The 19,449-nt window shown below is 41.2% G+C and overlaps 1 protein-coding gene across 5 annotated transcripts in view; it reads left to right on the forward strand.

Moving 5' to 3' along the window:
• The window catches only part of CCDC146 (coiled-coil domain containing 146), a 194,783-nt gene that overhangs the window by 146,872 nt on the left and 28,462 nt on the right, over positions 1-19,449 (forward strand). For 4 of the 5 annotated variants that reach the window (XR_010747551.1, XM_066354445.1, XM_066354449.1 and 1 more), the window contains exons 5-9: positions 4,047-4,104; positions 7,055-7,231; positions 9,232-9,305; positions 10,252-10,479; positions 12,131-12,317. Coding sequence is in view for 4 of the 5 variants with exons in the window: in XM_066354445.1 (XP_066210542.1) it covers positions 4,047-4,104; positions 7,055-7,231; positions 9,232-9,305; positions 10,252-10,479; positions 12,131-12,317 (724 nt within the window). In the remaining variant the exon portion in view is untranslated. The remainder of the gene's footprint in view (positions 1-4,046; positions 4,105-7,054; positions 7,232-9,231; positions 9,306-10,251; positions 10,480-12,130; positions 12,318-19,449) is intronic. The other variant, XM_066354447.1, reaches the window with a different exon arrangement.

Raw genomic sequence — 19,449 nt, forward strand, 5'->3', positions numbered from 1 at the left:
CTTTTAGTCAGGAAAGCTGAAGATATCAGACACATTTCAATTGTAATGTTATTTTAAAAGGTTAAGAGTTAATATATATCAAGATGCACACAAAAATTGTGGTAATGCTACACAAAAATTAGAATCCAAAAAGAGAAAAGAAAATGACATTGTGTGTAAAGATGTTTATTACATTATTATTTATTATAACAGTGAAAAACTGAAAGCAATCTAAATTCTAAAAAATAATGGAACGTTAAAATAATCGCATATTCCAGAGACAGACTGGTCTTGAAAAGCCCTCTGGAGTCAGATAGTAATTGGTTTGAATGTCAGTTCAGCCTGGCCTGTGTGACTGGAGGAGGTGCTTGTCTCCTCATTTCTTCATTTGTACAAAGGAGATAAGCAATACTTACTCAGCAAGGTTCTGAAGTTTACTAATGATGTATGTACCTAGCATATAATAGGTTCAGTGAAAGATACTGTAGATAAGATTTAGGAGTATCTTATTATGGCAAATTTTTTATTATGGTAAAATTTTTCATCCACCTACTAGAGAATACTGAAACTAGCAAAGAAATTATGTTTTTCACCTTTAAATTTTTTATTTTATTTATTGAAGTGACATTGATTAATAAAATTATACAGGTTTCAGGTGTACAATTCTATAATATAGTCTCTATATATGGTATTGTTTGTTTACCACTCGAAGTCTCCCTCCATCTGTCCTTGCTCTATCCTTCTCCATCTACCCCACCCTTTTCCTTCCTGCAATCCCCACACTGTTGTCTGTGTCCACAAGTTTTATTTTCTTTGCTTAATTCCTTCACCTTTTTCAGCCAGCCACCTTCTCCCCTCTGACACCTGTCACTCTGTTCTCTCTATCTATGAGTCTGTTTCTATTTTGTTTGTTACTTTATTTTGTTCATTAGATTCCACATATAAGTGAAATCATATGGTAATTAATTACCTGTCTTCCTCTGACTGGGTGTTTTGCAATTAGAAAAATATTTTGCACTTGAAAAATAAATTATTGATAGGCCCTAGCCGGTTGGCTCAGTGGTAGAGCATCGGCCCAATGTGTGGAAGTCCTGGGTTCAATTCCTGGTCAGGGCACACAGGAGAAGAGCCCATCTGCTTCTCCACCCTACCCCCTCTCCTTTCTCTCTGTCTCTCTCTTCCCCTCCCGCAGCCAAGGCTCCATTGGAGCAAAGTTGGCCCGGACACTGAGGAGGGCTTCATGGCCTCCACCTCAAGCGCTGGAATGACTCCAGCAGCAACAGAGCAATGGCCCAAATGGGCAGAGCATCGCCCCCTGGTGGGCGTGCTGGGTGGATTCAAGTCAGGCGCATGGAGGAGTCTGTCTGTGTCCCCACTTCTAACTTTGGAGAAAAAAAATTTTTTTAATTATTGATTGATTTTAGAAAGAGAGAGGAAGGAAGATAGAAACACCAATTTTTTGTTTCACTTTTTTATGCATTCATTGGTTGATTCTTGTATGTACCCTAACCAGGGGTCAAACCCGCCACTTTGGCATATTGGGACAACGCTCTAAACATTAAGAAACCTGGCCAAGGCCAGAAAATATTTTACTTACACATTGGGTACAAATGGATTCAATCCTATAAACAGATTTAATATAATTTTATTAAAAGCTACTAAAAGGTGCGGAGGACCCGGGTTTGATTCCCGGCCACGGCACACAGGAGAAGCGCCCATTTGCTTCTCCACCCCTCTGCTGCGGCTTCCTCTCTGTCTCTCTCTTCCCCTCCCGCAGCCAAGGCTCCATTGGAGCAAAAATGGCCCGGGCGCTGGGGATGGCTCTGTGGCCTCTGCCTCAGGCGCTAGAGTGGCTCTGGTCGCAACATGGCGACGCCCAGGATGGGCAGAGCATCGCCCCCTGGTGGGCAGAGCGTCGCCCCATGGTGGGCGTGCCGGGTGGATCCCGGTCGGGCACATGCGGGAGTCTGTCTGACTGTCTCTCCCTCTTTCCAGCTTTAGAAAAATGCAAAAAGAAATAAAAAAAAAAAAAGCTACTAAAAGGAGGCCCCGGCCAGTTGGCTCAGTGGTAGAGCATCCACCTGGTGTGTGGAGGTCCCGGGTTTAATTCCTGGCCAGGGCACACAAGAGAAGTGCCCATCTGCTTCTCCACCCTTCCCCTTCTCCTTTCTCTCTCTTTCTCTCTCTTTCTCTTTCTCTTTCGCTTCTCCTGCAGCCATGGCTCCATTGGAGCAAAGTTGGCCTGGGCGCTGAGGATGGCTCCATGGCCTTCACCTCAGGTGCTGGAATGACTCCAGTTGCAGCGCAGCAATGCCCCAGATGGGCTGAACATTGCTCCCTAGTGGGCATGCCGGGTGTATCCTGGTCAGACGCATACAGGAGTCTGTCTCTCTGCTCCCCCCCCCCCACTTCTCACTTTGGAAAAATACAAAAAAAAAGCAACTAAAAGGAAAATAATATGAATATATTAAGATATAATATTAAAGATACAAAATAAAGATATGAAAGATGTAAATATTAGATCTTTATTAGCTCTATTAGACTTATTAGAAAGATATGAAAGTAATATTGAAATGTTAAAAGGGAAGTAAAAGTGATCCACTGGTGTGATGGGGTGGGACTATTAATATTATACAGCTGAACCTTGAAGAACATGCGGGGCTAGAGACACTGACCCCTGCACAGTCAAAGTCTGCATATAACTTTTAGCTCCCCCAAAACTTAACTCCTGATAGCTTACTATTGACCAGAAGTTTTACCAATATAGCATAAACAGCCAATGAACATGTATTTTGTACATTGTATATATTATATACTATATATATTCTTATAATAAAGGAAGCTAGAGAAGAGAAAATGGTAAGAAAATCATAAGGAAGATGAAATATATTTACAATATTTATTGAAAAAAATCTGCATATAGAGGACCCATGCAGTTCAAACCCATGTTGTACAAGGGTCAACTGTATTTCTCTATTACTACAAAAACATACATTTTTAAAAGAAAAAGGTCAATCAATGTTTCTTAAGAAAAAAAGAGAAAAATGAATAATAGAAATATAATTAGTTAAAACTGCCCTAAAGAATTAGCCATTTTATGTTTGTTTAAAGAAAATAAACAAACTGTGGTGGCACAGTGGACAAAGCGCCAACCTGGAATGCTGAGGTCACTGGTTTGAAACCCTGGGCTTTCCTGGTCAAGGCACATATGGAAAGCAACTACTACGAGTTGATGCTTCTCATTGATTCTCTCTCTCTTTCTCTCCCTCTATCTAAAATCAATAAATAAAAATTTAAAAAATATATGTAAAAAAAAGATTATTTTATATTTATTCAAAGAAAAGATTATAAGTCTTGACTTGTGTGAGAGCTTCTTGTTACCATTTTGAAACTCAAGTTCACCAAGGTTGCCTTTACAACCAAAAGATAGCAACACACTACCGCCACCACGTGGCAAGATGGGTGTGGTGTAGGATCAATAGCTTGAAAGTAAAGTATCGATTTCTATACAAGCTTTAAAAGCAAAGGCATAAGTATTCAAAGCTCTGAAAAATTCAGCTTTATCTTGTGGCCAAGACAACTAACTAAATCAAAATCCAAGTGGCACATACTTATTACATTAACCTTAATATACGTTATTGCAAATAAAATGTCTTAAAAATGAAAACTGATGTGCATGCATTCTTGGCTCCATGTTCCCAGACAGTCTGGCTAGTAGGATCTGCTTATTTGATGGAACCAGTGGAAGCTGTTGAGTAATCCAGGAAGGCATTAGCTCATTGCAAATAATACAAAAAACAAAAGGCCCAGAGCCTGCCTGGAAGGAGTAGAGTATAGGAGGGAGGTTATGCTCCCAAGTAGTTATAGCATGATGAGGTAACTGCTCTGGTGGGCATGTGTCACAGCGCTGAGGGGGAACCGAGAGGATGCACTGAAACTACTGTAGCGATTGAACACTGGGCCTGGCAACAAGCGTGAGAAGTCCACTGGGAGGAGAGAGGCAAAGTTATTACTGCAGAAATAGCTAACTTGTACTTTGTCAAACCTCCTTTTTAATTTTTTTGCAGCTTAATGGAAGAAAAAACCCTCATAACAAAGGAATTTGAGAAGATCCCTAAGCCAGGAGTAAGTCTTATATAGATGGTCTAGAGTTTGTTAAATACAGCTGGATTCAAACATCCCTTTAGATAAATATTAATTTGTCACAACAACCATACCCTGAAATGTTTGAAAGAGCCAGAAGTCTTAACTATAGATTATATAGAAGGGAATATCTATATAACTTCTGGAGTAAACATGGGTGATATCTATTATATGCTTTAGCTGTTTGGCATCTGATTTAGGCTGGGATTACTTGGACATTATTTGCTTTCTTTCCAGAAGAAAAAAAAAAAGATTTTAAAAGGTTGGCATTTTTAAACATTATTTTTGCTATAGCTATTACCATCATAGTTTCCTGAACAACTTATTACAAAACATTTTTATGAAAAAAATATATCATTTATCTATTCCTGCCTAACAAAATGCCCCAAAATTTAGTGGCTTAAAACAACCATTTCTTATTTTTCACAGTTCTGAATTCTTCTGGTCTAAGTTGGATCTGTGAGGGTTGGATGGTCTAGCATGATGTCATTCCAATAACAGCCAATTGGCAGGCTAGTTGGTCTAAGGTCACATGTCACTAGTTAGTCACACGATGCTGGAAGGATTTCCAGCCTCAAGAAAGAGACAGACTCAAGAGAGGGCAACATCAGCATGCCAGCACTTTTCAAGCCTCTGTTTAAATCACTTTTGGAATATTTCAATGGTCAAAGCAGGTCACATGACCAAGTCTAAAATCAAGGGGTAGAGAACTAGATCTTACCTCTTAATAGGAAGAATGACAAAGACTTACAGGAGTAAGAGGAATTTTTGTTTAATGTTTGCAATCTATCATACAGAGTATATAGAAAGATTATCACACTTTGCATTATTTCATCTTCTGAATGGTTATATTTCAAAAGCATGTTGTTGGCATTTTTTTGTTTTGTTGTTTTTAGAGTGAGAGAGACAGGGAGGGAGAAAGAGAGGCAAGAGAGAGATGAGAAGTATCAAGTCATAGTTGCTTCGCTTTTTTTTCCTTTTTTTTTTTTTTTTGTTGTTGTTGTTCATTGATTGCTTCTCATACATGCTTTGACCAGGGGGCTCAAGCTGAGCCAGTGACCCCTTGCTCAAGCCAGTGACCTCAGGCTTCTAAAACATGATCCCATGCTCAAGCCAGTGACCCCATGATCAAGCTGGCAAGCCTGCACTCAAGCCAGTGACCTCAGGGTTTCAACCCTGTGACCTTAGTATCCCAGGTTGATGTTCTACCCACTGTACCACCACCCATCAAGAATGTTGGTGTTTTGGCCCTGGCCAGTTGGCTTAGCAGTAGAGTGTTGGCCTGGCGTGTGGAAGTCCTGGGTTTGATTCCCGGTCAGGGCACACAGGAGAAGCACCCATCTGCTTCTCCACCCCTCCCCCTCTCCTTCCTCTTGATCTCTCTCTTCCCTTCCTGCAGCCAAGGTTCCATTGGAGCAAAGTTGGCCCGGGTGTTGAGGATGGCTCCATGGTCTCTGCCTCAGGCACTAAAATGGCTCCAATCAAAACAGAGCAATGCCTCAGAGGGGCAGAGCATCAGCCCCTGGTGGGCATGCTGGGTGGATCCCGGTTAGGCGCATGCTGGAGTCTGTCTGACTGCCTCCTCATTTCTAACTTTGGAAAAATACAAAAAAAAAAGTTGGTGTTTTAATTCTAAAACCTGTTTAGCATAGAGTAAACTACTATTTTATATATGTGTGTATATGTGTGAATATATATTACATTATATAAGTATACATACAACTATTATAGAATATATAGAATATATAATATATATAAGGATACCTAGCCATCGTTAACAACACAGATTTTATGGAGAAAAGCACTTTGAAGTTTAGTTCCAGGTCATAGGATCACCAACTGCACCCCCTTCCAGCAGCAGAGGAGGAGGGAGATGTGCAAAAATTCCGAGCAGGTCAATGGAGCCGTCCACTCAGTTTAGCACCATGCAGACTTTCTGAGTGTAAGAAAGCTTCCTGTCCTTGAGTCCAACACTCCCCAGATAATCAGGCAGGGGAAACAAAGGTACTATGTTATGAGTGTGAGGTGGGGCGGGGGTGTTAGGGGAGAGTGTGTGTGAAATGAGAGAAGTAATATCAATAAGAAAATGGGAGACTAGGAGTGCAGGGTATTTAGCATTCCAAACACAAACTCCTGAATTTCATTGGGACACAGGTTAACCAGAAGCAGATAGTTCAAGATTATTTGCATCAAATTTTGTCAAATTACAAAGTTACTAAAAAATAGCTGGAAATTTTTCACTAATACCTTTTGGTCTAAAATAAAAATTAACTCTAAAAAAGTGAATGTTTAAAATATAGGAGGAGCCTTACCAGGCAGTGACGCAGTGGATAGCGCGTCATACTGGGACATGGAAGACCCAGGTTCAAAACCCCAAGGTTGTCAGCTTGAGCGCAGGCTCCTCTGGTTTGAGCAAGGCTCACTAGCTTGAGCCCAAGGTCGCTGGCTTGAGCAAGGGGTCACTCGGTTTGCTCTAGCCCCCCAGTCAAGGCACATATGAAAAAGCAATCAATGAACAGCTAAGGTGCTGCAACAAAGAATTGATGCCTCTCATCTCTCTCCCTTCCTGTCAGTCTGTCCCTATCTGTCTCTCTTTCTGTCTCTCTCTGTCTCTGTTACGCGCGTGTGCACACACAAACACACACACACACACAAATATATATGTATATGAGGATAAAGAAGAACACTAGAAAAAAAATGAGAGTATGAATCTCATGTAAAATGTTTAATTCCTACAGTACAATTGTCATGCCTCTATTAAAAATGTCATAAATAATAAATTATATTTAACTTGGTAAAAAATCACTCATGAAACTCAAAACGAATATAAATATTTTTATATTAGGAAGAAAATTACTTTTAATTTCATATTTAGGTAGATAAATGTTTGTTCAGACGCTAAATAACCTGGCAATTTTCACGACTTTTAAAGGAAATGGAGAAGAAGATGAGAATATTGAAAGAAAGCACTGAAGAATTACGTAAAGAAATAATACAGAAGAAATTAGAAATTAAAACTTTACGGGAAGATTTAACATCTAAGCAGAAGCAATTACTAAAGGAGCAGAAGGAACTAGAAGAATTGTTGGAGTATCAGGTCACCCTAAAGGTGTGCTCCTTACAGTTCATTAATGCCCAGACAGTGTGCCTGCATGGATGTAAAACTGCACGTGTCAGGTTTGACAAAGAGGCGTACCATCACACAAACTGAAATGATCAGCATAGTGAGTGAGCTAATCAGACTAAACCGGTCTCTGGAAGTTCATGAAAGTGCAGAGTGCTCGGTAGTATCATTGTAATTTGGAATCCCAACCCAGGGAAAGGTCTCTCTGGACTTCACCAAGCATTTTTCAGTATTACAAATGATTGCCACAACCATAGCCTCTTCCTGGACCAGTAACCATTTCCTAACCTCTTATTTTCATCACCCTATCCTGATCTGCTTGATTCCACTCTACTTCTCTCTCACCATGCCAGTGATGAGGGACCTGTATTTCTGTTTTAGGAGATCATTCAGATTCATTTTATTTTTTTAATGTGTAATAATTCTCAAAACAAGTTACATAGTCTAGAGTTATTTTAAAAATAACATCTGGCACTCTTTGGCTTAGAGGACAGTTATTTTACACTTTGACCTCTTTTTCCTTATGAGTCTTAGAGCAGTTGGCCCAGATGTGCCCAGCTGCTGCCTGGAACTCAGGAACTAGGCAGAGATGGGTTATGAGGAACCCAATGAAGCTAGAGCTCAGGCCCCTCACTTGCATGAACCTCTTCCAAAGCCTTGTACCTAATTCACATTTTAGTTTTCTACTCTTTTTCTTAAAGAGACCCCCCCCTAAAATCGTACAAGTCTCAGCCTCCTAAAACTTGGATCTTCCCCAGGACTGAGTGAGATCCCAGGGGGAAATGCACACACTGCTGCAATGTGTTAACCTCCCTGCCTGTGTTAGCCCGGGCCCCAAAGCGCACTGCGACCCTCAGGTGGGAAGGGGCTCTTCCATTCCCCATGCCACGGACATAAGATTTTTGAGGCTAAGACTGAGCCTTCTCTGAACCCGCAGAGCATAATGGAAAGCAAAGCTTGGCCTTGACAAATTATTAGCTATGTGACTTTGGGAAAATTATTTTAATGTCTCTGAGTAAGAGTCTTAGGCAGGATTCCCTAGAAGCAGAGCTTAAGACAAGTATTCATGGAGAGAGGGCTTTAAGGAGATCTGATAAGGGAGTAAGGGAAGCAGGATAGAACTGGGGAAGAAACTGGGCCAAACTATGGTTTCAGGAGAACCTGAGCATCTGCCTGATACCACGGGGAGCTCTTGCCCGTGGATTGCACCACAGAGGCTGTTCCACTCAGAGGCAGGGGAGATGGGCTGTTATATCACCACATCAGTCAGTCATTTCACAGCCTTTTCCCCCTTCCCTCAATCCCTTATTCCTCAACAAGTCAGCTCTGCTCAGCTATGGAGAAGAGAACAAGCGTGAACTGTTAGCAGCCAATTCCTACAACCCGTGATGGATGGGTATACTTCCATAAAGGGAATCTGGGCAGAGCACCGACTATAGTGTAAAGTCACTGTAATAAATAGAATAATTAAAGCACCCAGGATAGCACAGAACAGATAGTAAAAGTTCATTCAATATATTGTAGTTTTTTGTTTGTTTGTTTGTTTGTTTTTTGTATTTTTCTGAAGTTGGAAACGGGGAAGCAGTCAGACAGACTTCCGCATGCGCTGTACCAGGATCCACCTGGCTTGCTCACCAGGGGGCGATGCTCTGCCGCAATCAGAGCCATTCTAGCACCTGAGGCAGAAGCCACAGAGCCATCCTCAGCGCTCGGACAAACTTTGCTCCAATGGTTCCTCAGCTGTGGGAAGGGAAGAGAGAGACAGCGAGGAAGGAGTGGGGGAGGGATGGAGAAGCAGATGGGCGCTTCTCCTGTGTGCCCTGGCCGGGAATCGAATCCGGGACTCTTGCACGCCAGGCTGACGCTCTATCACTGAGCCAACCGGCCAGGGCTGTAGTTCTTTTCTCTCTCCTATTTAATTTGCTTAGCTTAACTGCCCCTGGCCCAAGACTACCTAATTTAACATGGTTGCATTTTTTTACCAGGATGAAGTGGTCCACCATCAAGCCATTCCTGTACAAATTGGAAAAGAGATAGAAAAAACAACACGCAAAAAAGTGTATGGTTTAATATTTTCATTTTTAATCCCTCCCAAGTTATGTGCACACACTAACACAAGAATATTAACCACTGAACACATCAAATTATGGTTATAATTTTAGAAATACTTGCATTTGTTCCTGTCTAGTTGTGAGTATCAAGTTCATTAAAAGAAAGTAGTGCAGCCTATGACTAGCATTCATAACACTCATTTGTGTCTCAAAATTGGGGACAATATTCTCTTCCAAATTTATAAATCATATCTTTATGGAGGGCTCCAAATGACCTTAACAGAGATGGTCAAGTGATAAATTATTTAAACTGTGTAGAATTTTATGGTTTAGAAGAATTTCAGTCAGCCAGAAGCTTAAAGCTCAAATGATAGGAATTCTTTTCCTCTTATTCACCTGTGTAACACACACACACACACACACACACACACACACACACACTCAACATTCTGGGTGGATTTGGAGGCAGAGTTACTGACAAAATTCTCAAAGTTTAGAGGAACAAAAAAGATAAAATGAAGTGATGACACAAAAATTCTGGAGAAAGAATATGATTGCTCTAATGACTGGTCTTAAAAGGAGAGGGGAAAAGAACTAGGCACTAGTAATGGTTCTAAACGCCATGCCCATCAGCAACAAAGCTAAACATTCAGGTCAGTTCTGGGAGGCTGGTCAGGATGAGACAGAACCCCAAGGTCTGGGGAGAAAGTGGGCAGGCTGGACAAACCAGGCCCTCAAGGGCACTCAGGGGAGATCTCTGAGCCCCACTCATCTGTGGTCTTCACCCCACTTCTGAGATCACTAAATTTATGACTAGCTCTTCTGTTGCCTGATAAAGATGTAAAAATAGGTAAAGACAGCTGGGCTCAAAATAAGGCAAATGTGTGTACATATGTATGCATGAGTGTATCTATAGCCACACACATGTGTTATGTGTGTATGTACCCCTCACAGAGAAATGGAAAAGAAAAAACTGGTCTTGGAAGGTGAACTCAAAGAACTAAATGACTCCCTAAAGAAAGTTGAAACCAAAATTAATACTATAACGGAAGAGAAGGAGGATGTAATAAAGGAAGTTGAAGGCAAACGAGCCTTACTTGAAATCAAGGAGCGAGAATATAACCAATTTGTCAAGCTGTTGGATTTAACCAGAGAGAATGAAGCAACTGCACTAACTGAAAGGTTAGTTATGTGTGTTTGTCATCTAAATTTTTCTTCAGTTTATACATGAGGATTCAAAACATAATCTCAGACAGATTTGTTTTTTCTTTCTTTTTTTTTTTTTTTTTTTTTGTATTTTTCTGAAGTTGGAAATGGGGAGGCAGTCAGACAGACTCCTGCATGTGCCCGACCGGGATCCACCTGGAATGCCCACCAGGGGGCGATGCTCTGCCCATCTTGGGGCGTCGCTCTGCCGCAATCAGAGCCATTCTAGCGCCTGAGGCAGAGGCCACAGAGCCATCCTCAGCGCCCGGGCAAACTTTGCTCCACTGGAGCCTTGGCTGCAGGAGGGGAAGAGAGAGACAGAGAGGAAGGAGAGGGGGAGGGGTGGAGAAGCAGATGGGCGCTTCTCCTGTGTGCCCTGGCCGGGAATCGAACCCAGGACTCCTGCACGCCAGGCCGACGCCCTACCACTGAGCCAACCGGCCAGGGCTCAGATTTGTTTTTATAGAATTTTTCAATAAACATTGTTATAAAATTTATTTATTTACCTTTTTTTTTGCTGAATCTCTACCCCCCTCATCTAGCCTCTTGCCCTGACAGCTGCCAGCCTGCTCATCTTTGAGTTTGTCTCTATTTTGCTTGTTCATTAGATTCCACATATGAGTGAAATCATATGGTACTTGTCTTTCTCTGACTGGCTTATTTCACTTAGCATAATGCTCTCCAAGTCCATCCATGCTGTCACAGAGGGGAGGATTGCCTTCTTTTTTATGGCCAAGTTGTATTCCATTGCATAAATGTGCCCCAGCTTTTTATCCACTCATTTACTGATGGGTACTTGGGTTGTTTTCAAATCTTGGCTATTGTAAATAACGCTGCAATGAACAAGGGGTGCATATATTCTTTTGAATTAGTATTATAGATTTATTTGGATAAATCCCCAGAAGTGAAATCGCTGGGTCATAAGACAGTTCTATTTTTAATTTTTTGCGGTAACTCCATACTATTTTCCACAGTGGCTGCTCCAATCTGTATTCCCATCAACCGTGCACAAGGGCCTCCATATATGAGGATTTGAAACATAATCTGAAATAGATTTTAATGGATTTTTTCAATAAACATTTTATAGAATTTTAAAGCAATTTTACCATTAATAAAACATATCTTATTAAATAAAGCATTTAACATATTTTTTCCATCCTTTACTCATTGTTTTCAATTTCCTGTGACCAAATCTGAAAGACAATCTGTTGTATTTTGTAAGTTTATGCGTTGTGCCTCTGGAAAATTATATCACTGCAGAGTGCTGTAGTTGAGGGATGTTTTTTTCCTACAAATGAATGGTATTTCTCACGTAATTATGACTTTTTCCTAATGGGAACGATTTGGTGATGTGATTTCCTGAGAGAGTGTTACTTCCTAATTTTAAGTCAAATTGCAGGGAAATTGAGAGCCTCTCTTTTTGACTATCTGCTATTCTATTTGGGTTTTTTGTAAGATTGTGGCATTAAATGATACCAACTTGCAAACAAAGTTGCTATGGGTGTTGTTTACAACTTGATTCTAACATGAGAATAGTTCTGTATGTATATGCTGAGCTTACGGCTTTCAAAACATGAAGGGCAACTGATGACTAATCACTTTCATTTTGTCTCTTTACCTGGAACAGAGGGATCTTGGATCTCAATTTACGAAACTGTCTCATTGACAAACAGAACCACCGCGATGAACTTTCTCGGAAGCAAAGAGAGAAAGAACGAGATTTTCGAAATTTGAAAAAGATGGAGCAACTCTTGAAAGTGTCGCGGGATGCCCTCACTCAGACTCAAGCCCTGCATCAAAGGCTTCTGTTAGAGGTGGGTGCTCCGCCTCCACCTCACTTGTAAGCTCAGTGTTAACTTTTTGAAGTAAAAATATATTTAAAAGTTGTTTTTGCTATCAATAGAAAAAGAGGAGGAAAAGAAAAAGAACAGAGAAAAGGTCATTTTAAAATGCATGAAATGCACCATGGGGAACAGTAGGGTATCTCAGTGACAGAATATTAGAAAGGACTTATAGGATTTGAGCTCATGTTAGATGATTTGGGGGATGGTTTACAGAGTGAGGCTTTGTTCTGGATTTGGATGTTGTCAGAAAGTGAGAATGATTTTATGCTTGGGTGCTGTAGTAAATTGCAGCTAGAAAGAGAAAGACTAGGTCGAGGCTAAAGCTGTAATTGGGAAGGACTGTGAGATGAGAATATGTGATATTTTGTGGATTAGACAATGTTCATGTTTTTGTCTGTGCTCATAGAATAGAATTGGCTGTGGTTATTTCCGTGGAATGTTTGTGTTCAGCAGGATACCAAGGCCCAGCTGTGAGTGCCAGGTTAGCTCCTGGATGTCGGATGCTTTTCTCTTTGTCAGCCTTCCGCTCTGTCACTGATCTCATTCTCAGTGTGTGTACTTCCCAGCTTTGATTTTGGGAGACTTGCTCCATCATCTTGGTAACTCCCTCCACCCCTCCCCTATGTTGGATCTCCTGTTTCATGGACCTCTTCTATTTCTGCCTCTTGGCCTATTCTCACTTTGTGGGAGGAGCATGCCTTCCAGTAGCTTCTTGGGAAAAGGTAAATGGAATGTGACTTCTTAAGACCTGTGTGACAGAAAATGCATGTCAGAGCACCTTGCGTGTCAGAAAATATTTTTTTCTTCTTTTCCAAGTGAGAGGAGAGGAAATAGAGAGACGGACTCCCACATGCGTTCGCACCGGGATCCACTCAGCAAACCCCATCTGGGGCTGATGTTCTGCCCATCTGGGGCTGGTGCTCACAACCGAGCTATATTTAATGCCTGGTGCAGAGACTCCACAGAACCATCCACAGTGCCAGGGACGATGCACTCAAACCAGTTGAGCCAGGGCTGTGGGAGGAGAAGAGTGAGAAATAAAGAAAGAAAGAGGAAGGGTGGAGAAGCAGATGGTGTTTCTCCTGTATGACTGGCAGGTCATCAAACCTGGGGCTTCCACAGGCTGGTCTGATGCTCTACCACTGAGCCAACTGGCCAGGGTCTTGTCAGAAAATATTTTAACTTCTCACTAGATTTATAGATACAGTAATTAATAATTTAACTGGAGATGGAATTTTTGCTTGGAAATCATTTCCTCATAAAGGAGGCATTGTTTAATTGTTGTTTAGCTTCTGGAGTCACTATTAAGAAACTTGGTGCCATTCTGATGCTGGATCTTTTGTTTGAAGCCAGTTTAGTTTTATTGTTCATGTTTAAAGCCTGTAGGAATTTTTACATACCTCTAGAATTATTTTTAAATTTCACAGTAATGTTCCTAGTTGTGGGTCTTCTATCTATTGTGCTGGACACTTAATGGGCTCTTTGTATATAGAAACATATGTGTTTCAGTTCTGAGACTCTGTCTTAATAGTTTCTTTAATTATGTCTACTCTTTCTTTATGGGACTCCTGTTATCCAGATGTTGTACCTTTTTAAATAGTCGTTTAATTTTTTTGTCTTTTTTTGTTATTTTCCATTCCTTTTTCATTTGGATTTGCTGCAAGTGGAGATTTTCTCAACTTTTTATTTAAATTCCATATAATTTCTTATTCTGCTACCATTTTTTAAATTTCCATAAGCTCTTTTTTTCTCTGAATGTTTCTTCTTTATATTATCCTCATTCTTACTTCATATCTTTTTTTGTTTCACTGAGGATGTTAATGATTTTTTTTTCTCTGCATAGACTTTATTTTCTGATTATTACATTTTTCTGGTTTTTTTATTTATGTGTTTGTATTGTTTTTTTTGTGACAGAGACAGAGAGAGGGATAGATAGGGACAGACTGATAGGAAGGGAGAGAGATGAGAAGCATCAATTCTTTGTTGCGGCACCTTAGGTATTCATTGATTGGTTTCTCATATGTGCTTGACCAGGGGACTAAAGCAGACTGAGTGATCCCTTGCTCAAGCCAGCGACCTTGGGCTCAAGCTGGTGACCCTGGGGTTTTGAACCTGGGTCCTCCGCTTCCCAGTCCGACACTCTATCCACTGTGCCACTGCCTGGTCAGGCTCTTGCCTCTTTTTTTTTAAGAAATTTTCCTCAAATATCTTGTGGTTCTTGGCTATCTTCTTCTGTTTAAAAGTGGGATATTACAAAGCTAATTGAATGCTATATCTGATGATAAGTCTTGCCTACTATAGGTTGATCTAGCTAGACACAAATATAGAAGGAATAACCCTGACCAAAGAGGAAATTGCAGTAAAATGCTCATATGTTAATTAATAGGTGCTATTTATATTATGTCACTTTTAGCTATTAAATTTACAAAATAGCATTCACAGAATATAAAACTAATAGAAATGAAACTGTATTAAAATCCTCTTTCCTTATTGATCTTAAGAAAAATCTATGTTTTTGTCTTGTACAATTTCAGTGAGAGACTAGTTTCTCTTTGACCTTGTGGCTTCTATAATTATCCCAGCCACAGCTCTACAGTGGTTGGCAGTACTTGAAAATAAGAGTGGGTCAGGCCAGTCACGCCCACATGAATGAATATTTTAGACCTGTATACAGTCCAAAAAGGAAAGAGATAAAAGGTACGCATGAAGGATTCCAGTTATTTTCCAGAATTTGTTTTCCCCTAGAGACAGTTGTTTGATTCTCCTGTGGCCTTTGATCATAGAGACCATCTCAGAAATTCAAGCCACACACCTCATGAATGTTTGAAATATTTCAAAATAAAATCAAAGCCTTAAAGAAATGGAGGTTCACTAATATCAAATAATTGGGATGTTTACAGCAACAGAATAATGTCTAATTTCTTAACTTTTGTGAAAGTTACTGATATTTGTTCATGCATTGAAAATGGCAGGAAAAACAGACACCAGACTATCCACAGGGCTCCCGGGGAGTAGTGCCGCGAACCAGCGCAACTCGTAATTGTCCAGGTCCTGAGTGAGAAGGGTGCAGAACGAAGAAATAAACTCAGAGAGAAAAAGGATGGGTTCGGGAGGTCTCTGCAATGCCTTTAGCTTGCAAGAGCTTACAAGAGTCAAGCAAAGCCCCTGGTCTGCTTTATTATATAGTGCAGATCCATATGCAAATAAGGAAGTCTCTGATACAAAGTCACACACAACTGAGGCATAAACAGGAATCCTCGTAAGAGTGTACCACCCCTCACCATGCAACAGTCAAGGGTGTGTGGAAGAGCTTAGTCCTAAAAGGGTGTGGGGAAGAGCTTAGTCTTAAACTAAGTGCTAGGCCAGTGGTTCTCAAAGTGTGCGCCAGGGTGCACTGGTTTTCAGGTGCACCCCATCGTATTCCAGAGAAATATGTGCCTGCTGGAGACCAAAAGACCAACAGGGTTTTTGGAGTTTAGATTTTTGGGAGACAGCAGCGTGGAGAATTGGCTGTAAGCTGACAGTCTGCCCAACCCCCCACCTCACTTGCCTGATTAGGTTGCAAAAGCTTGTTAAGCTGTGGTGCTGGATTGTTTACATTACCCCCCATGTTCCCCAGAAACACTGGAGGCAAGTTTCTTCTATCCTTTGTTTGGTGTAAAGTTAAGATGATATGTATGGTGGGGGTTTTCTGCACTCAACACAATTTAGAGTAAAAAGAGAGGAATTCTTCAATGTATTGACGAGGAAATGAGAGTTTGCCTTTCAAATATATGCCCAAACATTGAAGAAATTGCTAGGACACATCAGGCTCATGTTTCTTATAAACACAAGAATGAAAAAACTTAACACATTTGTGCTGGGACCTGCCAAATTTACTAAATCTTACTAAGAATGTATCTATATATATAAAAAGATAAATTTTGTCATTTTTTTTATTTTTAAACCCTCTTTTTTACAAATTCTAAAACGCATAACTCAAAAAATGTAACATAAAAATGTTTTTTAATGTCAAAATAAATTTAATTTTGTCATATTTATTTCATTCAATTACCATAAAAGCATGCTTGGACTTTATATTTTTTCTTTAATATTTGACTTAATTATTATAACATTTCTCAGAAATTTGTATATAGTGCACCTACAATTATTTGTAGGATTTTAAATGCGCCCTGACTTCAAAAAGTTTGAGAACCACTAGTTTATGGAGAATAGAAAAAAGCATCAGAGAAGTGGCTAGCCTGGTTCAAAAAGGAATACATTGTGTTGCATTATTATTTGTAATTCAAACATGTAAATAACTAACTGTTTGAAGTCTGAAATCAGGGAAATTTGTCAAGGGCCTTCAGCTGATAGAGTAGCTGTTGCATGTGCTCTCTCATATTGTCTGTGAAAGCCGGGAAGGCTCATTATATCTTCCAGTTGGTGTTCACGTATGGATCTGCCTACACCTGAAGGCAGGGCCTGTGAGTGCTGGCTTCTGGCTCCTGCAGGCAAACTCAGACCCACCTGAAGGCAGGGCCTGTGAGTGCTGGCTTCTGGCTCCTGCAGGCAAACTCAGACCCACCTGAAGGCAGGGCCTGTGAGTGCTGGCTTCTGGCTCCTGCAGGCAAACTCAGACCCACCTGAAGGCAGGGCCTGTGAGTGCTGGCTTCTGGCTCCTGCAGGCAAACTCAGACCCGGTAGCCAGGACTCCTGCCGACTTCCTCTGAATTACCATATTTCCCCATGTATATATAAGACGCTTCAGTGTATAAGACACATCTTATTTTGGGGGCCCGAAATTTGAAAATATTAAAGTTATTGAATGCACGTTTATTCACCATAAAATTCATACAACTGTTCATCACTGTCAAAACTCCCACCATGAGCTTGTCCTCATCTGACTGATGATAAATCACTGTCTTCATATATTGCCTCATCTTCAGTTCCATCTGTGGCACTTGGAATGCCACAACCACTGTATAAGACATACCCAGTTTTTAGATCCCAAAGTTTTGGGAAAAGGGTGCATCTTATACCTGGGGAATACAGTAACGCCACTCTCCAGAAGGAGAAGTCAGATTCTCCCTCACTGATGTCTTAAATCTTCTATTACTCCCTTCCTGATCATTCGAGTCTACGTGGGGTTTTCCCTTTCCGGACCTGGGATAGCAGTTATCTGCTGGTCAAAACCACAAATTTGGTATATTGTTCTGTGGATTTCATGAGAATCTACCTTATCTTCCTGAGTCCAATGGATGCTTCTCAACAGCTAGCTCTCTATGATGGAAGAGGCCCTGGAAAGCAGGACATCCTTGGGCATCTGAGGGTAGAGAAGGTGCTACTGACAATGCACTGTTTTATGGATGCTAGGCCCCTAAAAACACCCTTCAGCTAGTTTAAAAGAATAGCATGAACTTCGGAAGGATCCCTGTTAGGTGACCTTCAAATCACTAAATAGTACAATCTTCCCTTCTTGGGACAAATTTTAGCCAGTATTCTACCTTGGTGCCTAGAAGTGTGTGCTTTTTTACAGTAGAAGATAAATTACATCAGCCTGATGAGGCGATAGTGCAGTGGATAGAACATTGACCTGGGACACTGAGGGACCCAGGTTTGAAACCCAAGGTCACCAGCTTGAGCACAGGCTAATCCGGCTTGAGCATAGGCACAGGATCTCTGGCTTGAGCAGGAGATCATAAACATGACCCCATGGTCACTGGTTTGAGCCCAAAAGTCACTGGCTTGAAGCCCAAGGTCTCTGGCTTGAGCCCAAGGTCACTGGCTTGAGCCCAAGGTCTCTGGCTTGAGCCCAAGGTCGCTGGCTTGAGCAAGGGGTCACTGGCTCAGCTGGAGCCCCTTCCCCATCCCAGTCAAAGCATGTATGAGAAAGCAATCAATGAACTACAAAAGAGCTACAACAAGAAATTGATATTTTTCATCTTTCTCCCTTCCTGTCTGCCCCTGTCTGTACCTCTCTCCTTCCTCCTCTCTCTCTCTCAAAATAAATCAATAAAGATAAACTACATCAGATTGGAGTCATGAACTTTTATTATAAAGGTCCAGCTCTAAGCCAGCCCTATGTCAAGAACGCTGTCAGCCTCCCACATAACTCTTCCTGTGTCCTTGGCTGGCATTTCCCCAGCAGCTGCCATGTGTCCACCTCCTCTTTCCTCTCTTCTCCATCATAAAGAATCTGACAAGCTCATTCCTGATAAGGCAACAAAGACTGGTGGAATGAATCGGTGCCTTCTCCCCAAAGGACTTTAACTAAGAACAGAAACACAAATCAATACAGTAGAAATGTAATGGTGGCTTGACCAGGTGGTGGCACAGTGGATAGAGCGTCGAACTTGGACGTAGAGGACCCAGGTTCGAAACCCTGAAGTCACCAGCTTTGAACGTGTGGTCATCCGGCTTGAGCATGGGGTCACAAGCTTCAATCCAACGTCACTGATTTGAGCAAGGGGTCACTTGTTTTGCTGAAGCCCCCTGGTCAAGACACATCTGAGAAAGCAATCAATGAACAACTAAGGAGCCACAATGAAGAATTGATGCTTCTCATCTCTCTCCCTTCCTGTTTGTCTGTTCTTATCTGTCCTTCTTTCTGTCTCTGTTACACACACACACACAAAAAATGTAATAGTGGAATTTTTGGTATCAACAAAAATGGTGAAAGAGGCTTTTTTGTGTGTGTGTTTGTAAGAATTTTCCTGATACTCATCAAACTACTGCATAGGAGTAGCCAACTATTCTCACTATTATTAATAAATGCCTACCCGTGGTGGCGCAGTGGATAGAGCTTCAACTTGGGATGCTGAAAACCCAGGTTCTAAACCCATGGTAACCAGCTTAAGCATGGGCTCATCCAACTTAAGTTGCTCACTAGCTTGAGTGCAGGGTCACCAGCTTGAGCACGGGATCATTAGTATGATCCCAAGGTTGCTGGCTTGAGCCCAAAGTTTATTGGCTTGAAGCCCAAGGTTGCTCGCTTGAGCCCAGTGTCGCTGACTTGAGCAAAGGGTCACTGACTTGGCTGGAGCCCCCACCACCACCTGTCAAGGCACATATGAAAAGCAATCAGTGAATAATTAAAATGCCACAACTACAAGTTGATACT

This window comes from Saccopteryx leptura, chromosome 12 (assembly GCF_036850995.1).
Source record: "Saccopteryx leptura isolate mSacLep1 chromosome 12, mSacLep1_pri_phased_curated, whole genome shotgun sequence".
Classification (NCBI taxonomy): domain Eukaryota; kingdom Metazoa; phylum Chordata; class Mammalia; order Chiroptera; family Emballonuridae; genus Saccopteryx; species Saccopteryx leptura.